Source organism: Aphis gossypii, chromosome 2 (assembly GCF_020184175.1).
Source record: "Aphis gossypii isolate Hap1 chromosome 2, ASM2018417v2, whole genome shotgun sequence".
Lineage (NCBI taxonomy): Eukaryota > Metazoa > Arthropoda > Insecta > Hemiptera > Aphididae > Aphis > Aphis gossypii.
The window spans coordinates 65,157,695-65,178,461 of record NC_065531.1 but is presented as its reverse complement, the minus strand read 5'-3'; the positions used below and the strand labels follow the sequence as shown (position 1 = coordinate 65,178,461).

The window sequence follows — 20,767 nt, the reverse complement described above, 5'->3', positions numbered from 1 at the left end:
TTATATAGGTACTATACATATATGTATGTATATACCTGATATTGTGTTGGTATACTTATAACATTGACGTTGTAGTATACATGTATGCGTAAAAATATTCGGTCGGTTCCACACATGTTACGCAAAACTTTTGAGACGCAGCGAATCGTTAAAAAGCGCTTATTTATCGAGGTAGAACAAAAAAAAACTACACACATCGTCATATAACGCGTCATGACCTATCACGTGCAAAAAAAAAAAAGGACGCTCTAAAACCGCAGAAACCACCAAAGTTATCATATTTTACGTTTGTACATAAGTAAATTACTTATTGCAATACGTGCGATGGCGTACAGATCAATATTATGTCTAGAAACACATAGGTATTATCGTGCATTAATAATTTAACGATTGTAGAATCTATAGAACTTTGGGGTATAAAATTACCGGTGACCCGAAGCAACATTATATTATTATATTAATATTTGTTAAAATATCGTTCGATTTTCATGTCCAATGTTTTAATACCTAGTTCTTTTTTTACCTCAAATAAGATGCCACCATGCTCAACCGAATTTTTTCCTTTAATAATTAATGTATAAGTGTTAGATTCTGAACGAAGTGATGAATATATTGATTTTACAATGATGTGTGTTTTTTTTTTTTTTTTTTTTTGTGTCTGTGTACAGCATAACTAGTCGAAATAATGCTCCAATTTCAAACTATGGGGGTGGTTTCCGATGTAAAAGTGAATATCCTTGGTGCATTATAGAGGTAAAAAGTTAACATTTTCCAACAGTTTTCAAAAAAATCGAGAAAAACAAAAAAAAAATGACGGAAAAACGGCAATTTTTACGCAAAACCAGTTTTCGACCAAATCGATTTTTTTATGGTTGTAATTCAAAAACTAATCACTGAAAATACTTGAAATTTTCACCAAATGTTAATGTCAGTAGTATCTGTATATAGTTAAATTTTCAAAAAATTTTGACTTTTTTTGAGTTATTTATAGACTACTGAAATTTTCGATTTTTTTGAGAAATTTTTTTTAAAGTGTCGATAAAAAATTTTTGGATGACCAAAAAGTTTTGAAAATTTATTACAAGGTTCCTTATGAGTTGTTTTTATTGTAGCTAAAAAAATTAAAAATCGTTAGTCATAATTTTTTTTTATAAGAGTTTATAGTTCAAATTTCTACGAAATCTGTCGAAAACGCGAAAATTTGCAAGTAATTTTGAAGTTGAAAAATCATAAAATTTTTTTCTTTTATAACTAAGTTTTGAAAATTTGGTACAAGGTTCTCCATACATTTTTCTTCAAATATCTGTAAAAAAAACTCTACCGGATTCAGACAAAACATTTTTATGAGTGTTTGAAATTTAAATTTTTACAAAACCGCGCTAAATAACGGTTTAGCCTCAAACGATTTTTGATATTTGTTATAATTCAAAAAGTATAAGTCGTAGATACTTGAAAATTTTACCAGTTATTTAGATTGGCATTTTATTTACTTGATTTAATTTTCAAAATACTTTGAGTTTTTTTGAGCTATTTATAGACAACTGAAATTTTCAATTTTTCTGAAAATTGTTTTTTTATGTGTCGATAAAATCTTTTTGGCCCTATCAAAATACTTGAAAATTTAATGCAAAGTTCCTCGTAAGTTATTATTATAGTGATTAAAAAATTATAAGAATACATAGGCACAATTTTTTTTTATTAGCATTTGAAGTTCAAATATTGACAAAAATTCGTCAAAACCATGAATATTTGCAAATTATTTTGTAGGTATATTTCATATAAATTTTTGTATAAGTAGCTAAGAGTTGAAAATTTAATACAAGGTTTTTCATAAGTTTAACTTACAATTATTATAAAAGAACTTAAATTTTGTTGTATTCAGGCCATTAAAACATAAACCACCTTTTTCACCAACCACTAGAAATTATATCCTAGGCTGACAAATCATCTTCGTTCAGAATCGTTTTTCGTATACAATGATAACTATCATTGGATTCAAATTTAACACTCCTATAATATATAATAATGATCCATACGGTACCTAATGTACAGCAGAGCAGTACTCACTTGCCCGGTTTTTTTTTTTAAATTCTGATTATTTCATATTTTAAGTATACTCAAGGACCATTCATCCTGATTATTATAATTTTTTTTTTTTACATTAAGTAAGGATTTTTCTGTGTTGATACAATCTTCTGTTTTTTAAAAAACAACATCTTTTTTTTTTAAATGTCAATTATTTAGTGGATTATTTTTAATTAAGAAAGCTTCATTATTTTTTTTATTAAGAACTAATCATTTTCACAGTAAACTGCAGTTAAGCAGGTGATGTTTTGAAATTTTTGATATTTTTAAATCAAAATACGAACGAGTGGTTTTTAATTATTAAAAATTGCAAGGGTTATAGCTCTTAAAAATGGTTTAACAAAAATATATACCTACCTAATACATTATAGATGTAAATTAAATATTAATATAGTATTTATTACTTATTATGCGCAGAAATTTTTATAAATTTCAAAATAAAATGTTAATATTATATTATTATTGATAATTACAATATTATGTTATAATAATATTATGCCCATATAACATACAAATCTAGTACAGTGTACAATGTAATAGGTATATATTCCAATAATTACACAAAATTGAATATCTCGACTACTACTTATTTAAATTTATTTTAGATATAACAAAATGTTCAAAAATGTTATCTGTTTAAGATATTTTACAGGGAAGAATGATAGTATTCTTTTAAAAAATTATGGTAAAAATGATATAATAATCTAAGTATTTGAAAATATAATACTAAGTTATACTTATAATTTCTGAAAATCAAAAAATTAATATAGAAATTATTAAAAGAAATATAATATGGGTATGCATGCTTGTGAATCATTTTATATTTTTTGACTATTATTAAACCAACCAACAATTTATGGGTTTGTATTATAAAATTTCCATAAATAATTTTAAAATAGTCTTAATAGCATGATAAATGATTTTAAAATACTTCTTTGAATTTCTATTCTAACTATATACCCGTATTAATATAATTATTGTTTAAGACCCGATAGGAAGTGTAAATAAATCAGTTATTTATTTATTAAAAACAACTCAACTTTTTTTCCATCGAATAAACTAGTAAAGTTTTGTTTTTTGGAATTATTGGACTAGTAGTACGAGGTCATAACGTTTATTATATATTAGTATAATTATATTATTATATTATGGTACTATACATTTATTTATTTAAAAGTTATAAATAAGCTTTTTTATTGTAAAATATTTATAAAATTAATTAGAAAAAATCTGATTTATCTGAATAAAAAATCAAACGAGTGGTTTTTGAATTATTTTGTATACCAAAGATATTTAAAAATTATTCACTTAAAAATCTCTTAAAAATTATTAGTGTACAATAAGCATATGGTCCAATATTTATATCTATTTTATTCTATATAATATATAGATAATATATATAATATATATATATTATAGGTACTTGTTTGAATATAATTTTCGATTTTCTATTATCCTTAGCACTTATAATATTAATTATATTATATTAAAGTAACTAAAAAATTAAACTTTCAAATTTATTATGATTTAAATACATTCAAAGTTTTAAAAAAAATATGTACTTAACAATACATTTCTTTATCCTTAAGATTATATTTATAAATTCCAAAAGCTAGAATTTCAATAATTCATTATTAAAGAAAACCAACTATGAGCGGGAAAATGGTTGGTAAATCACATCGTATAAATGCATATTTTACAATTCACCAATGAATAAATCCATGATAGAAAATTCTCAGTAATATTATAAATGCGTGTTATACATTTTATAATATAATTAGGTCCATCGACATACAACATTAAAAATGGTGACATTGGTTATAAAATTGCTTTGCGAATGGAAAACTATCAACGGCACATGGTGAACTGTCGTCATATGCAAGACCGATAACTGTCAGATATCACTCAGATAAACGAACTTTATTCAAGTATCATGTGAGTTACCATAAGAGTGTAAAAAAGTTATTGAAAACTGCACTTAATCGCATCAAATGATTTAATGGAACAACAGTCAACGAAACATTTATAAATTAATAGTTTATAAAACTAACTAATAACGAATACACATAACATATTATCAAACTGCAGTGGTTAAGAAGTATTTTAATAATTTTTGTCAATCCGATTTTATATAAATACAGAATATTTTAATCTAAATACTCACTTTATACAGTCTATTATATACATTTAAGTCCCCTAAGATAATATAAGGGAAACTAAGACTGAAAAACACGTCGTGGGTCTTTTCGATACCATTTCAAAGATATTCACTCGTTTATATTTATTCATTTGCTAAAAGGTGAAACGTTTTATGGTCTATTTACTAGTTAAATAGTGAAATTAAAAATGCAATTGTATTCATACTTGTAGGTACCGTTTTTTCACTGAAATACCTAAGTGAACACTATTTTAAATGATTTTATTTAGTAGCTAATCCAGATAATACATATAATAAGAATCTACCTTTTTCTTCCAGTCATTACCATTCATTGGGAATACAATAATTATGCAAGTATATCGGTTCTAGCTATTCTAGGTCACTTAGTACGGTCGAACATTAAAAATTCTAAATACAGACTACACTTTGTTCGGTTGAGTGAAATTGAATATTTTAAAACTTGGATACTTCTTCAGCTAGGTAAAAAAATATTAAAAGGTGTTTTACGTAATATGAAGTACCTATATATAATATAATTTAAAAAAGTCCAAATTAGTCATAAAAATTATATTAACAATGTTATAAAGTTTTTTTACGATTTCTTCTAAATTGAAATCAAAACTCATAAATTATTGTCAATTATTATGATTTCGATTGTATTGTATTATATTACATTATATGATATCATCATTACATATTTATGTTATAAAAATGTCAAACTATAAGCTATTTTTTAATCGTATATTTTTAATAGGTACCTACGATGTAAAATTGTGTACATAATATTTATAGTTAATAATATAACATGGCGATATGGTATTAACCTGTCTCTAGGATATAGAAATTTGGTTTGAAATAGTATCCTCTTTGCAACCTGTAATGACTCGATAGATGTTGATTATTTGATTAATTATTATTAATAATAATACAATTTAAAATAATATTAATAGATTGTTTTATGTAAATATACTGCGCTATCTATCGGTGTAATATAGGTATTTATTTTATTGACGTCCGCGGAAGAATGTGATAACGAACGCTCACTTTCGTCGCTAGACTGCGCTATAATATACAAATTTTTTTTTTTTATTTTATGTCTGGCTTCAGGACGGATGACGAGGTACACCGAATAAAGGACTAGTCATATTTCAAATACTACCTTTGCATCATAAATCATTGAAACAGTATTATAGTTACCCCTACAGTGTGTACAAGTATTATAGCTGATATGAAACTGAGTCTGCTATAAAAAAAACCATTTTGGAAGATGGTTAACATTAAATATGATTGATGAAAATGAACACAACACAATAGTCTTAGAAAATATTACTACACATAATATCAAATGTGTAAACCGTTTTATGGTCCAATAAAAGCCACTGACTACTGGTCACTACAGCAGATCTAGTATAGGTACTAGTGACATGTCTTAAAAACGTACCGGTGGTTTTAAAAAACACGGCCAAATCATCTATACATTTATAAATATTATAATTTTTTAATTCACTATTGCTGGTGATTTTCAGATAATATGCAACATGTTTTAGGAAAAACTTTGTTCAAACTTTCACATTGCTTTTATAAAAATAAATTACTAATAGCAATATGAATATAAGAATATGAAATACATTAGGGCCTAACATAAAGTACTAAAGTATCAACTGTGCTCGAAAACATTTTGGTACCTAATAGAATAACTAACACGCCGCATACAAAAAACGTATCAAAAAAAAAAGAAGATTTTATACAATTAATGTTTATTAATATTTCTGGTAAAGCGCATATTATACATAATATTATGTATACCAAAATATAACTCTTTTTCTCTAACATAGGTGTGAGATAAAAATCAAAAATTATTAATACTGTTTTCTTCCAATAACTTTATGGTCGAGGGACTGAGAGTTTTAATTCAGAGTTATTTTTCATGTACAATTTATCATAAGTTTATCTTTTGTGAAAAATAATTTTTAAAAAAATACGCGTTATAGTTTTAGTAGTATTGGGTATCTTAGTTAAAAATATCATCCTGGGAAAATATATTAATATACTATTATGAATTATATTTATTATTATTATTATACAGGCATAAACCTAATATTATGAAAACTGTTGAATTTATACATAAATTAATTAATAATTATACAATAAATACTATATAATATATTATACAATTAGTACATAAATTATTATTTATTAGGATAAGTACCTATCTGAGTATATATTTTCATTGTCAAAAATGTGACTTATAGATTCTTACGTAGTTGTCTATTTTGTTTCATTTAGTTAATTTTAATTATATGCTTAACTATTAGATTGAATTGGCTCAAGTCTAAAACCGTATATTATAGAGCATAAGTATAATATAAATACTATACATGTTTATTGTGTATGCCCAACAATTAGTATATTTTATTCTATTAAATACCAAACTAATAAACATTTATGTCAGTAAAAAAAATTAAAAATATAAAAGTTTAGTTTAAAATGCAAACAATTTATTAACAAATGTACTATGTAAATTAAGGTACTCGCTTGAAGTTAATACAATTTTAAAGATTTTACTTGAGTAATGGTCCTCAAACCCACTCTGGTGGATAATTGGATAATATACATAATATTATGTATATATCTAAACAACAGACTTGTGCAAAAAAAAAAAAAAAATAGCAAAATTACAAATACAATATGATTAAATCATATTATTTACTACTTAATATGAATTTTGATTTCTATTAATTACATACATTTTAATTTATTATTTTTAAAGACATGTGTGTTAGCTACAACAAATAATAATCAAAAACTAATAATAAATGTACAAGCTAATTTAAACTAGAAAGCGCTACATATAATACAGGTTTTCACTAGGTATAAAATATACTAAACAATCTTTATAATATTAACTAAAAATATTTTCGTATATTTAACAAAAAAATTATAATTTACTACTCACACAAAAATTAATAATAATGAGTGACAACATTGATGATTGAGATATTGGAAAATATTTTTATAATATTTATAACACATCAAATTTATACTTAAAAATGTATATTTATGAGTATCGCTCAGTTTTATACTTTATACTTTATAGTAGGTATCCTCGAGAAGGTCATTATAATGAATGTGTTAAATTTTAATTTGATGGTATATAAAAAACAATTCTGAGCGGAGAGTATATGCCAGCGGCCACCCTATATTTATAAGCATATTTCATGAAACGTTTTTTGATAATGTAATTAAAGTAATTTTTAAAACTACTAGTAATATAGTATTTTTAATACATTTTTGAAAAAACATAGCAATTGAAAATTGCATTGTTAATATGAATCATAATAATTAAAATCGTTAGTTCTCGATTAAATATATAACTATTTGTCCAAATCTGAAGTTCAAATAACTATAAACAATAATTATGTTTTGGATTACATCGTTACATTGTGGAAAATTTTAAAAACTATTAGATTTTTAACCCTACGAATTTTTTTATCGATATTCATACTATGGAAAAAAATGTAACTATGTATAAATAGCATAAAAAATAATATTATTGAGCCTATTTTATTATTTGTTTTAAAATTATACGAATATAAAAAAAAAATTCAAATTTTCTTTACAAATTCTAGTTTTTTTTTTATCTTACTTGGTTATTTTGAATAGTATTTAGAATTTTAAGCACAATTAAAATTGTTATCTGAAACCACGCTCAAAGTTGAAGATCAAAATATATTTTATAACTTCTAAGTGGTAATTTCGGAGACGAAATCATCAGCATTTGCTATTAATATATTATAGGTTTATTTGCAATAAACCGTACTCTCGTACACTACAGAGTGTACCTAAATAGTCTATCCACGACGCCGTGTTATAATGTTTTTGAAATAATAAATTATAACTTATAAGACATTTGTGTGTAGAGCAAAGCGAGTTACCTTATTGTACCTATTTGAAAGTGAAAATTATATTTTATAATACTTGTGAAGATAAAAAATCTTTGACAGAAAATTCCAAAAAAGAATATAATATTTTCCATTTAACGGCTGCTGCAAAGAAAAACTGAACAACACAGAGGGACTGTTGCGATGATGGTAAACCAACTCGGTCTCGGTGGGAGATTATCGCAACAATAATTATTATACAACGAGAATAAAATTAATTATAAATATTATTCTCACACCATCCCAGACCGAGACGATTGTACTACTATATGGTTCACGCCACGCCTATTATACTAATTATTATTAGTTGTGAGCGCTTTATTCTTTTTTCGGTCTGTCACACTGTATTCTAACGCGTCTCGTACACGACGTGTGCGATCATCAATCAACGCAGCAGACGTCGGAGCCCAAGTCGCTCAGATACGCAAACCACAAAAGCTACACGATAATCCTTTACGCTGCACAAACGCACAAATAACACCTGCTGCACACTATATGTACGTGTATATTATACAGGACGATTATTTTATCACGAACCACAGGACATTAGCTGAGGAAAAACATGGATTTTTTTTAAATCATTAAAATTTGTTTATTTTAAATATAAAATGCTGACCTACGGATTTCTATATTAAGATTGTCACTACAGATTACTTGAAAGAAATAAAGCAACTTTACAATAATTATTGAAAATTCCTCGTTTTCTGAGACACGCAGTATGGTTCTCAATGAAAACAATCACCCTGTAATACACGAGGAATAATAGTAATAATAATAATATGTTTAATGTTCACGCGAGTTCGTTAATCACGCGAGACCGTTTTCCGGTCGACGAGCTGCTGCAGACGATGACTTATTATTATTACTATTATTATTCGTATTACCAATATACGCGTACACACTATGTGTGTATGTGTGTTGCTATAATGTATACTATATTATCATAAATTATAATATGTCCTTTTTCTACCAGCAGACATTGCAGTGCTGTCATAAATGCTATCAGTTGTCACAGAAGTTTTCGAAATTAAAAATTAAATATTTACAACAAACGGCAGTAATCGCGTTAACATAAAACAAAAATTTTATTGTATTTTTTTATAAACTTAAAGTCAGCTTATTTTGGCAATTTCGTCAATAAAACTTTATTTGTTGTAGAGAATAGTAAGAAAACCACTCTATAATGAAAAACATAATTATACTAAAAAAATAAAAAATATATTTTGAAAATTATTTTATTTTTAAATTATATTTTAAAAATATATATAAAAACATATTTAAGAAAATAAAAAAATATATTTTGAAAATATAAAAAATCATAAAAATATTTTGAAAATATAAAAAAATAAAATATATTTTGAAAATATAAAAAAATGAAAATTTTTTTGAAAATTTATTTTATTTTGAATTTATTATGAAAATTTATTTAATTTTGAAAATATTTAAAAAAAATAAAAAAAAAAAAAATATATTTCAAAAAAAAAAAAAATCACCAAAAAATTTTGAAAATATATTTCAAAAAAATAAAATCACCAAAAAATTTTGAAAATATCTTTTAGAAAATAAAAAAATCATAAAATAATTTTGAAAATATATTTCAAAAAATAAAAAAAAAAATTTATTTTGAAATTATATTTTGAAAAATTATTTTATTTTGAAAATATATTTCAAAAATAAAAAAATCACAAAAAAATTTTGAAAATATATTTCAAAAAAAAAAAAATCACCAAAAAATTTTGAAAATATATTTCAAAAAAAATAAAATCACCAAAAAATTTTGAAAATATATTTCAAAAAAAATAAAATCACCAAAAAAATTTGAAAATATCTTTTAGAAAATAAAAAAATCATAAAAAAATTTGTAAATATATTTTAGAAAATAAAAAAATCATAAAAAAATTTTGAAAATATATTCAAAAAAAAAAAAAAAAATTTATTTTGAAATTATATTTTGAAAAATTATTTTATTTTGAAAATATATTTCAAAAATAAATAAATCACAAAAAAATTTTGAAAATATCTTTTAGAAAATAAAAAAATCATAAAAAAATTTTGAAAATATATTTAAAAATAAAAAAAAAAATTTTGAAAAAAAAAATTAAATACATTTTGAAAATAATTTATTTTTGAAAATTGAAATAAATATTTATTTTGAAAATTTATTTTATTTTGAAAGTATATTTAAAAAAATAAAAAATATAAAAAAAAAATATTTTGAAAAAAAAAAATTAAATATATTTTGTAAATAATTTAATTTTGAAAATTGAAATAAATATTTATTTTGAAAATTTATTTTATTTTGAAAATATATTTTGAAAAATTATTTTATTTTGAAATTATATTTTGAAAATTAATTTTATTTTGAAATTATATTTAAAAAAATAAAAAATATTTATTTTGAAAATTTATTTAAAAATATAAAAAAATAAAAAAAATATTTTGAAAAAAAAAAATTAAATATATTTTGTAAATAATTTAATTTTGAAAATTGAAATAAATATTTATTTTGAAAATTTATTTTATTTTGAAAGTATATTTAAAAAAAAAAAAAATATAAAATATATTTTCAAAATTTATTTTATTTTGAAATTAAATTTTGAAAATATATGTTAGAAAATAAAATTATTTTATTTTGAAAATATATTTCAAAAATAAATAAATCACAAAAAAATTTTGAAAATATCTTTTAGAAAATAAAAAAATCATTCATAAAAAAATTTTGAAAATATTTTAATAAATAAAAAAAAATTTTGAAAAAAAAAATTAAATACATTTTGAAAATAATTTATTTTGAAAATTGAAATAAATCTTTATTTTGAAAATTATTTTATTTTGAAAAGTTATTTAAAAAAATAAAAAATATAAAAAAAAAATATTTGAAAAAAAAAAATTAAATATTTGTAAATAATTTAATTTTGAAAATGAAATAAAATTTATTTGAAAATTTATTTTTTTGAAACTATCTTTTGAAAATTATTTTATTTTGCCCTTATATTTTGAAAATTAATTTTTTTGAAATTATATTTAAAAAAACTAAAAAAATATTTATTTTGAAAATTTATTTAAAAATATAAAAAAAATAAAAAACTATTTTGAAAAAAAAAATTAATCTATTTTGTAAATAATTAATTTTGAAAATTGAAATCCATATTTATTTTGAAAATTATTTTATTTGAAAGTATATTTAAAAAAATAAAAAATATTATTTTGAAAATTTTTTAAAAATATAAAAAAATAAAAAAAAAATATTTTGAAAAAAAAAAATTAAATATATTTTGTAAATAATTTAATTTTGAAAATTGAAATAAATATTATTTTGAAAATTATTTCTTTTGAAATTAAATTTTGAAAATATATGTTAGAAAATAAAATTATTTTATTTTGAAAATATATTTCAAAAATAAATAAATCACAAAAAAATTTTGAAAATATATTTCAAAAAAAAAAAAAATCAAAAAAATTTTGAAAAAATTTTGAAAATATATTTCAAAAAATAAAAAAATTTATTTTGAAATTATATTTTGAAAATTTATTTTATTTTGAAATTATATTTAAAAAAATAAAAAATATTTATTTTGAAAATTTATTTAAAAATATAAAAAAATAAAAAAAAAATATTTTGAAAAAAAAAAATTAAATATATTTTGTAAATAATTTAATTTTGAAAATTGAAATAAATATTTATTTTGAAAATTATTATTTGAAAGTATATTTAAAAAAATAAAAAATCTAAAATATATTTCAAAATTTATTTTATTTTGAAATTAAATTTGAAAATATATAATAGAAAATAAAATTATTTTATTTTGAAAATATATTTCAAAAATAAATAAATCACAAAAAAATTTTGAAAATATATTTCAAAAAAAAAAAAAATCACCAAAAAATTTTGAAAATATATTTCAAAATAAATAAATCACAAAAAAATTTTGAAAATATCTTTTAGAAAAAATAAAATCACCAAAAAAATTTGTAAATATATTTCAAAAAATAAAAAAAAAAAATTTATTTTGAAATTATATTTTGAAAATTTATTTTATTATGAAATTATTTTACTTACTCATACTTAAAAAAAAAAGTATATTTAAAAAACTAAAAAAAATATAAAATATATTTTCAAAATTTTTTTATTTTGAAATTATATTTTGAAAATTATTTTATTTTGAAAATATATTTAAAAAAAAATATAAAAAAAAATTTTGAAAATATATTTAAAAAAATAAAAAAATCACCAAAAAATTTTGAAAATATATTTCAAAAAAAATAACATCACCAAAAAACTTTGAAAATATATTTCAAAAAAAATAAAATCACCAAAAAATTTTGAAAATATCTTTTAGAAAAAATAAAATCACCAAAAAAATTTGTAAATATATTTCAAAAAATAAAAAAAAAAAATTTATTTTGAAATTATATTTTGAAAAATTATTTTATTTTGAAAATATATTTCAAAAATAAATAAATCACCAAAAAATTTTGAAATTATATTTAAAAAAATAAAAAAATCACCAAAAAATTTTGAAAATATCTTTTAGAAAATAAAAAAATCATAAAAAAATTTTGAAAAAATTTTGAAAATATATTTCAAAAAATAAAAAAATCAAAAAAATTTATTTTGAAATTATATTTTGAAAATTTATTTTATTATGAAATTATTTTACTTACTCATACTTAAAATAAAAAAGTATATTTAAAAAACTAAAAAAAATATAAAATATATTTTCAAAATTTCTTTTATTTTGAAATTATATTTTGAAAATTTATTTTATTTTGAAAATATATTTAAAAAAAATAAAAAAAAATTTTGAAAATATATTTAAAAAAATAAAAAAATCACCAAAAAATTTTGAAAATATATTTCAAAAAAAATAACATCACCAAAAAACTTTGAAAATATATTTCAAAAAAAATAAAATCACCAAAAAATTTTGAAAATATCTTTTAGAAAATAAATAAATCACAAAAAAATTTTGAAAACATCTTTTAGAAAATAAAAAAATCACAAAAAAATTTTGAAAATATTTTTCAAAAAATGAAAAATCACCAAAAAATTTTGAAAATATATTTCAAAAAAAATAAAATCACCAAAAAATTTTGAAAATATATTTCAAAAAAAATAAAATCACCAAAAAATTTTTAAAATATATTTCAAAAAAAATAAAATCACCAAAAAAATTTGTAATATATTTCAAAAAATAAAAAAAAAAAATTATTTTGAAATATAATTTTGAAAAATTATTTTATTTTGAAAATATATTTCAAAAATAAATAAATCACCAAAAAATTTTGAAAATATATTTCAAAAAAAATAAAATCACCAAAAAATTTAGAAAATATATTTCAAAAAAAATAAAATCACCAAAAAAATTTGTAAATATATTTCAAAAAAAAAAAAATCACCAAAAAATTTTGAAAATATCTTTTAGAAAATAAAAAAATCATAAAAAAATTTTGAAAAAATTTTGAAAATATATTTCAAAAAATAAAAAAATCAAAAAAATTTATTTTGAAATTATATTTTGAAAATTTATTTTATTATGAAATTATATTTAAAAAAATAAAAAATATTTATTTTGAAAATTTATTTAAAAATATAAAAAAATAAAAAAAAATATTTTGAAAAAAAAAAATTCAATATATTTTGTAAATAATTTAATTTTGAAAATTGAAATAAATATTTATTTTGAAAATTTATTTTATTTTGAAAGTATATTTAAAAAAATAAAAAATATATGTTAGAAAATAAAAGAATCATAAAAAAATTTTGAAATTATGTTTTAAAAAATAAAAAAATCAAAAAATTTGAAAGTATATTTAAAAAACTAAAAAAAATATAAAATATATTTTCAAAATTTCTTTTATTTTGAAATTATATTTTCAAAATTTTTTTATGATTTTTTTATTTTCTAAATTATATTTACAAATTTTTTTATGATTTTTTTATTTTCTAAAAGATATTTTCAAAATTTTTTTGTGATTTATTTATTTTGAAATATATTTTTTTTAAAAGAAATTTTGAAATTATATTTTGAAAAATTATTTTATTTTGAAATTATTTTTTGCAAATTTTTTTATTTTGAATATATCTTTGCCCCCCCCTTTTTTATTTGAAATAATATTTGAAAATTAATTTTATTTTGAAAATATATTTAAAAAAATAAAAAAAAATTTTGAAAATATATTTAAAAAAATAAAAAAATCACCCCAAAAATTTTGAAAATATATTTCAAAAAAAATAACATCACCAAAAAATTTTGAAAATATATTTAAAAAAAATAAAATCACCAAAAAATTTTGAACAATATCTTTTAGCAAATAAATAAATCACAAAAAATTTTGAAAACATCTTTTAGAAAATAAAAAAATCACAAAAAAATTTTGAAAATATTTTCCCAAAAATGAAAAATCACCAAAAAATTTTGAAAAAATATTTCAAAAAAAATAAAATCACCAAAAAATTTGTAAATATATTTTAGAAAAAAAAAAATCACCAAAAAATTTTGAAAATATATTTCAAAAAAAATAAAATCACCAAAAAATTTTGAAAATATATTTCAAAAAAAATAAAATCACCAAAAAATTTTTAAAATATATTTCAAAAAAAATAAAATCACCAAAAAAATTTGTAAATATATTTCAAAAAATAAAAAAAAATTTATTTTGAAATTATATTTTGAAAAATTATTTTATTTTGAAAATATATTTCAAAAATAAAAATCTCCCAAAAAATTTTGAAAATATCTTTCAAAAAAAATAAAATCCCCCAAAAAAATTTAGAAAATATATTTCAAAAAACATAAAATCACCACCAAAAAATTGTAAAAATATTTCCAAAAAAAAAATCACCAAAAAATTTTGAAAATATCTTTTAGAAAATAAAAAAATCATAAAAAAATTTTGAAAAAAATTTTGAAAATATATTTCAAAAAATAAAAAAATCAAAAAAATTTATTTTGAAAATTATTTTTGAAAATTATTTTATATGAATTATATTTAAAAAAATAAAAAATATTTATTTTGACAAAATGTATTTAAAAATATAAAAAAATAAAAAAAATATTTTGAAAAAAAAAATCCAATATTTTGGAAATAATTTAATTTTGAAAATTGAAATAAATATTTATTTTGAAAAATTATTTATTTTGAAAGTATATTTAAAAAAATAAAAAAATATATGTTTAGAAATAAAAGAATCATAAAAAAATTTTGAAATTATGTTTTAAAAAAAAAAAAAATCAAAAAAAATTTGAAAGTAGATTTAAAAAAACTAAAAAAAATAAGAAAATATATTTTCAAAATTCTTTTATTTTGAAATTATATTTTCAAAATTTTTTTATGATTTTTTTATTTTCTAAATTATATTTACAAATTTTTTTATGATTTTTTTATTTTCTAAAAGATATTTTCAAAATTTTTTTGTGATTTATTTATTTTGAAATATATTTTTTTTAAAAGAAATTTTGAAATTATATTTTGAAAAATTATTTTATTTTGAAAATATATTTCAAAAATAAAAAAATCACAAAAAAATTTTGAAAATATATTTCAAAAAAAACAAAACACCAAAAAATTTTGAAAAATATATTTCAAAATAAATAAATCACAAAAAAATTTTGAAAATATCTTTTAGAAAAAATAAAATCACCAAAAAAATTTGTAAATATATTTAAAAATAAAAAAAAAAAAATTTATTTTGAAATTATATTTTGAAAAATTATTTTATTTTGAAAAATATATTCAAAAATAAATAAATCACCAAAAAATTTTGAAATTATATTAAAAAATAAAAAAATCACCAAAAAATTTTGAAAATATCTTTTAGAAAATAAAAAAATCATAAAAAAATTTTGAAAAAATTTTGAAAATATATTTCAAAAAATAAAAAAATCAAAAAAATTTATTTTGAAATTATATTTTGAAAATTTATTTTATTATGAAATTATTTTACTTACTCATACTTAAAATAAAAAAGTATATTTAAAAAACTAAAAAAAATATAAAATATATTTTCAAAATTTCTTTTATTTTGAAATTATATTTTGAAAATTTATTTTATTTTGAAAATATATTTTAAAAAAATAAAAAAAAAAAATATTTAAAAAAAAAAAAATCATAAAAAAATTTTGAAATTATATTTTGAAAATTTATTTTATTTTGAAAAATATTTAAAAAAAAAAAAAAATCACCAAAAAATTTTGAAAATATATTTCAAAAAAAATAAAATCACCAAAAAATTTTGAAAATATCTTTTAGAAAATAAAAAAATCATAAAATAATTTTGAAAATATATTTCAAAAAATAAAAAAAAAAAATTATTTTGAAATTATATTTTGAAAAATTATTTTATTTTGAAAATATATTTCAAAAATAAAAAAATCACAAAAAAATTTTGAAAATATATTTCAAAAAAAAAAAAATCACCAAAAAATTTTGAAAATATATTTCAAAATAAATAAATCACAAAAAAATTTTGAAAATATCTTTTAGAAAAAATAAAATCACCAAAACAATTTGTAAATATATTTCAAAAAATAAAAAAAAAAAATTTATTTTGAAATTATATTTTGAAAAATTATTTTATTTTGAAAATATATTTCAAAAATAAATAAATCACCAAAAAATTTTGAAAATATATTTCAAAAAAAATAAAATCACCAAAAAATTTAGAAAATATATTTCAAAAAAAATAAAATCACCAAAAAAATTTGTTAATATATTTCAAAAAAAAAAAATCACCAAAAAATTTTGAAAATATATTTCAAAAAAAATAAAATCACCAAAAAATTTTGAAAATATATTTCAAAAAAAATAAAATCACCAAAAAAATTTGTAAATATATTTCAAAAAATAAAAAAATTTTGAAAATATATTTAAAAATAAAAAAAAAAATTTTGAAAAAAAAAATTAAATACATTTTGAAAATAATTTAATTTTGAAAATATAAATAAATATTTATTTTGAAAATTTATTTTATTTTGAAATTATTTTTTGAAAATTTTTTTTATTTTGAAAATATATTTTGAAAAATTATTTTATTTTGAAATAATATTTTGAAAATTAATTTTATTTTGAAAATATATTTAAAAAAAATAAAAAAAAAATAAAAAAAATATATTTAAAAATAAAAAAATCACCAAAAAATTTCGAAAATATATTTCAAAAAAATAAAATCACCAAAAAAATTTGTAAATATATTTCAAAAAATAAAAAAATTTTGAAAATATATTTAAAAATAAAAAAAATAAAAAAAAATATTTTGAAAAAAAAAATTAAATATATTTTGAAAATAATTTAATTTTGAAAATATAAATAAATATTTATTTTGAAAATTTATTTTATTTTGAAATTATTTTTTGAAAATTTTTTTTATTTTGAAAATATATTTTGAAAAATTATTTTATTTTGAAATTATATTTTGAAAATTAATTTTATTTTGAAAATATATTTAAAAAAAATAAAAAAAAATTTTGAAAATATATTTAAAAAAATAAAAAAATCACCAAAAAATTTTGAAAATATCTTTTAGAAAATAAAAAAATCATAAAAAAATTTTGAAAAAATTTTGAAAATATATTTCAAAAAATAAAAAAATCAAAAAAATTTATTTTGAAATTATATTTTGAAAATTTATTTTATTTTGAAAATATATTTAAAAAAAATAAAAAAAAAATATTAAAAAAAAAAAAAAATCATAAAAAAATTTTGAAATTATATTTTGAAAATTTATTTTATTTTGAAAATATATTTAAAAAAAAAAAAAAATCACCAAAAAATTTTGAAAATATATTTCAAAAAAAATAAAATCACCAAAAAATTTTGAAAATATCTTTTAGAAAATAAAAAAATCATAAAAAAATTTGTAAATATAATTTAGAAAATAAAAAAATCATAAAAAAATTTTGAAAATATATTTCAAAAAATAAAAAAAAAAAAATTATTTTGAAATTATATTTTGAAAAATTATTTTATTTTGAAAATATATTTTAAAAAAAATAAAAAAAAAATATTTAAAAAAAAAAAAATCACAAAAAAATTTTGAAAATATATTTCAAAAAAAAAAAATCATTAAATAATTTTTCAAAATATAATTTCAAAATAATTTTTTTTTTTTTTTTATTTTTTGAAATATATTTTCAAATTTTTTTATGATTTTTTTATTTTCTAAATTATATTTACAAATTTTTTTATGATTTTTTTATTTTTTAAAAGATATTTTCAAAATTTTTTGGTGATTTTTCATTTTTTGAAAAATATTTTCAAAATTTTTTTATGATTTTTTTATTTTCTAAAAGATATTTTCAAAATTTTTTGGTGATTTTATTTTTTTTGAAATATATTTTCAAAATTTTTTGGTGATTTTTTTTTTTTTTAAATATATTTTCAAAATAAAATAAATTTTCAAAATATAATTTCAAAATTTTTTTATGATTTTTTTTTTTTTTAAATATTTTTTTTTATTTTTTTTAAATATATTTTCAAAATAAAATAATTTTTCAAAATATAATTTCAAAATAATTTTTTTTTTTTTTATTTTTTGAAATATATTTTCAAAATTTTTTTATGATTTTTTTATTTTCTAAATTATATTACAAATTTTTTTATGATTTTTTTATTTTTTAAAAATATTTTCAAAATTTTTTGGTGATTTTTCATTTTTTGAAAAATATTTTCAAAATTTTTTTATGATTTTTTTATTTTCTAAAAGATATTTTCAAAATTTTTTGGTGATTTTATTTTTTTTGAAATATATTTTCAAAATTTTTTTATGATTTTTTTTTTTTTTAAATATATTTTCAAAATAAAATAAATTTTCAAAATATATTTTCAAAATTTTTTTATGATTTTTTTTTTTTTTAAATATTTTTTTTTTTATTTTTTTTAAATATATTTTCAAAATAAAATAATTTTTCAAAATATAATTTCAAAATAATTTTTTTTTTTTTATTTTTTGAAATATATTTTCAAAATTTTTTTATGATTTTTTTATTTTCTAAATTATATTTACAAATTTTTTTATGATTTTTTTATTTTCTAAAAGATATTTTCAAAATTTTTTGGTGATTTTTCATTTTTTGAAAAATATTTTCAAAATTTTTTTGTGATTTATTTATTTTGAAATATATTTTTTTTAAAAGAAATTTTGAAATTATATTTTGAAAAATTATTTTATTTTGAAAATATATTTCAAAAAAAAAAAATAAAATCACCAAAAAATTTTGAAAATATCTTTTAGAAAATAAAAAAATCATAAAAAAATTTTAAAAAAATAAAAAAATATAAAATTATTATTATATATTTTTATACGTTACGGCATTTCAGGTCGTTGTACTTAATATAATATTATATTTATATTTATATTCATATTTTTTCAATGTTTTGGGCGCCCGCATATTATTATACTAATTAATTTTCATATGCTTTATACTATTTTCATTTAATATAATATATACCGTACGGTCACCGGCCGTACGGCGTATAGATATTTCTTTATACTCAACATTTTATACTTTTGTGTATTTGTGTGGGTAACCCCTCTCGCTCCAGTCCACAATACAAAACGCGAGTCGTTGCCGATAATCGCTGTAGGATTGGCATCGCTGAAAACACGTATACTGTACGAACTAAACTCGTTAAAAATAAAAAGCAATGACGATTTTTGTTTTTACACTGTAACTGTAAAGAAAAAAAAAGTAACAATTAATAATTTTTTTTTTTTAATCAAAAGTGGCAAAAAAACTCCACGAATTTTTGTTTTAATTAAAAAGATATTGTATTTTATTTAAACAAAAATATACAACAATTGAAATTTTATGACGTTTAATTTATTTTCTAAAAATAATATATTATTATTTACACAGTGCGACCTATATTTGACATTATGGCTAACAAAAGTATATGTCAATCAGTATGATTGACAAACACCTATTTTCTATGGAAATCTGTACACAGATTTTATATTATTGACGTATTTCAATATTTCATAAAATATTCGTAAATGTCATTATTGAGTTATGAAGTTTACCATAAAATTAAATATTTTCCTCCATTTTCATCAATATATTATATACACCACAAAAACTTTAATCATTATAAATATATATGTACTTCAAAAGAATGTTCAATAAAATACAAATGTACCTATACATTTTAAACCAATTAGCTAGGTATGATAAATCTTAGACGTTATTATAATAATATGATGAAAGCAACAACGATAATAGCCCTCCACCATATTAAAATATGTGACCTCCAGTTAAATTTTGGAATCATTTTGAGTGTTAGTTTGTTAGTAAATAGTATAATATTATTATAATTTAAAATAATAAGTACACAGTTTTATGTGAGTACCAATTTCGGGTATTTCACGTGCTTAAGAGGATTGTACAATTCGTCATCATCTATTTCGTCTTTCGGATATTCGAGTAATCCGATACCCGGCGAGCTGTGTTGATGGCATATGGTGCGGGCGACGCTCGGACCACTGCGAACGGCACATATGCCGACCACCTGCGATTCAAGAAAAAAAAGACTTAAAAAATAGGACCACTTAAAGCCTACTTAAAGCCTAAAGTAGGCAAGAATA

At 17.4% G+C, this 20,767-nt stretch overlaps 1 protein-coding gene across 2 annotated transcripts in view; it reads left to right on the top strand.

Moving 5' to 3' along the window:
* The window catches only part of LOC114125260 (uncharacterized), a 59,320-nt gene that overhangs the window by 9,760 nt on the left and 28,793 nt on the right, over window positions 1–20,767 (top strand). Inside the window, exon 10 of one of the 2 annotated variants that reach the window (XM_027988836.2) lies at window positions 3,867–4,242. The exons of the other annotated variant lie outside the window; for it this stretch is intronic. Coding sequence (XP_027844637.2) covers window positions 3,867–3,976 — 110 coding nt within the window. The 3' untranslated portion in view covers window positions 3,977–4,242. Of the gene's footprint in view, window positions 1–3,866; window positions 4,243–20,767 lie in introns of those variants that run through there. 2 annotated transcript variants of the gene reach the window in all.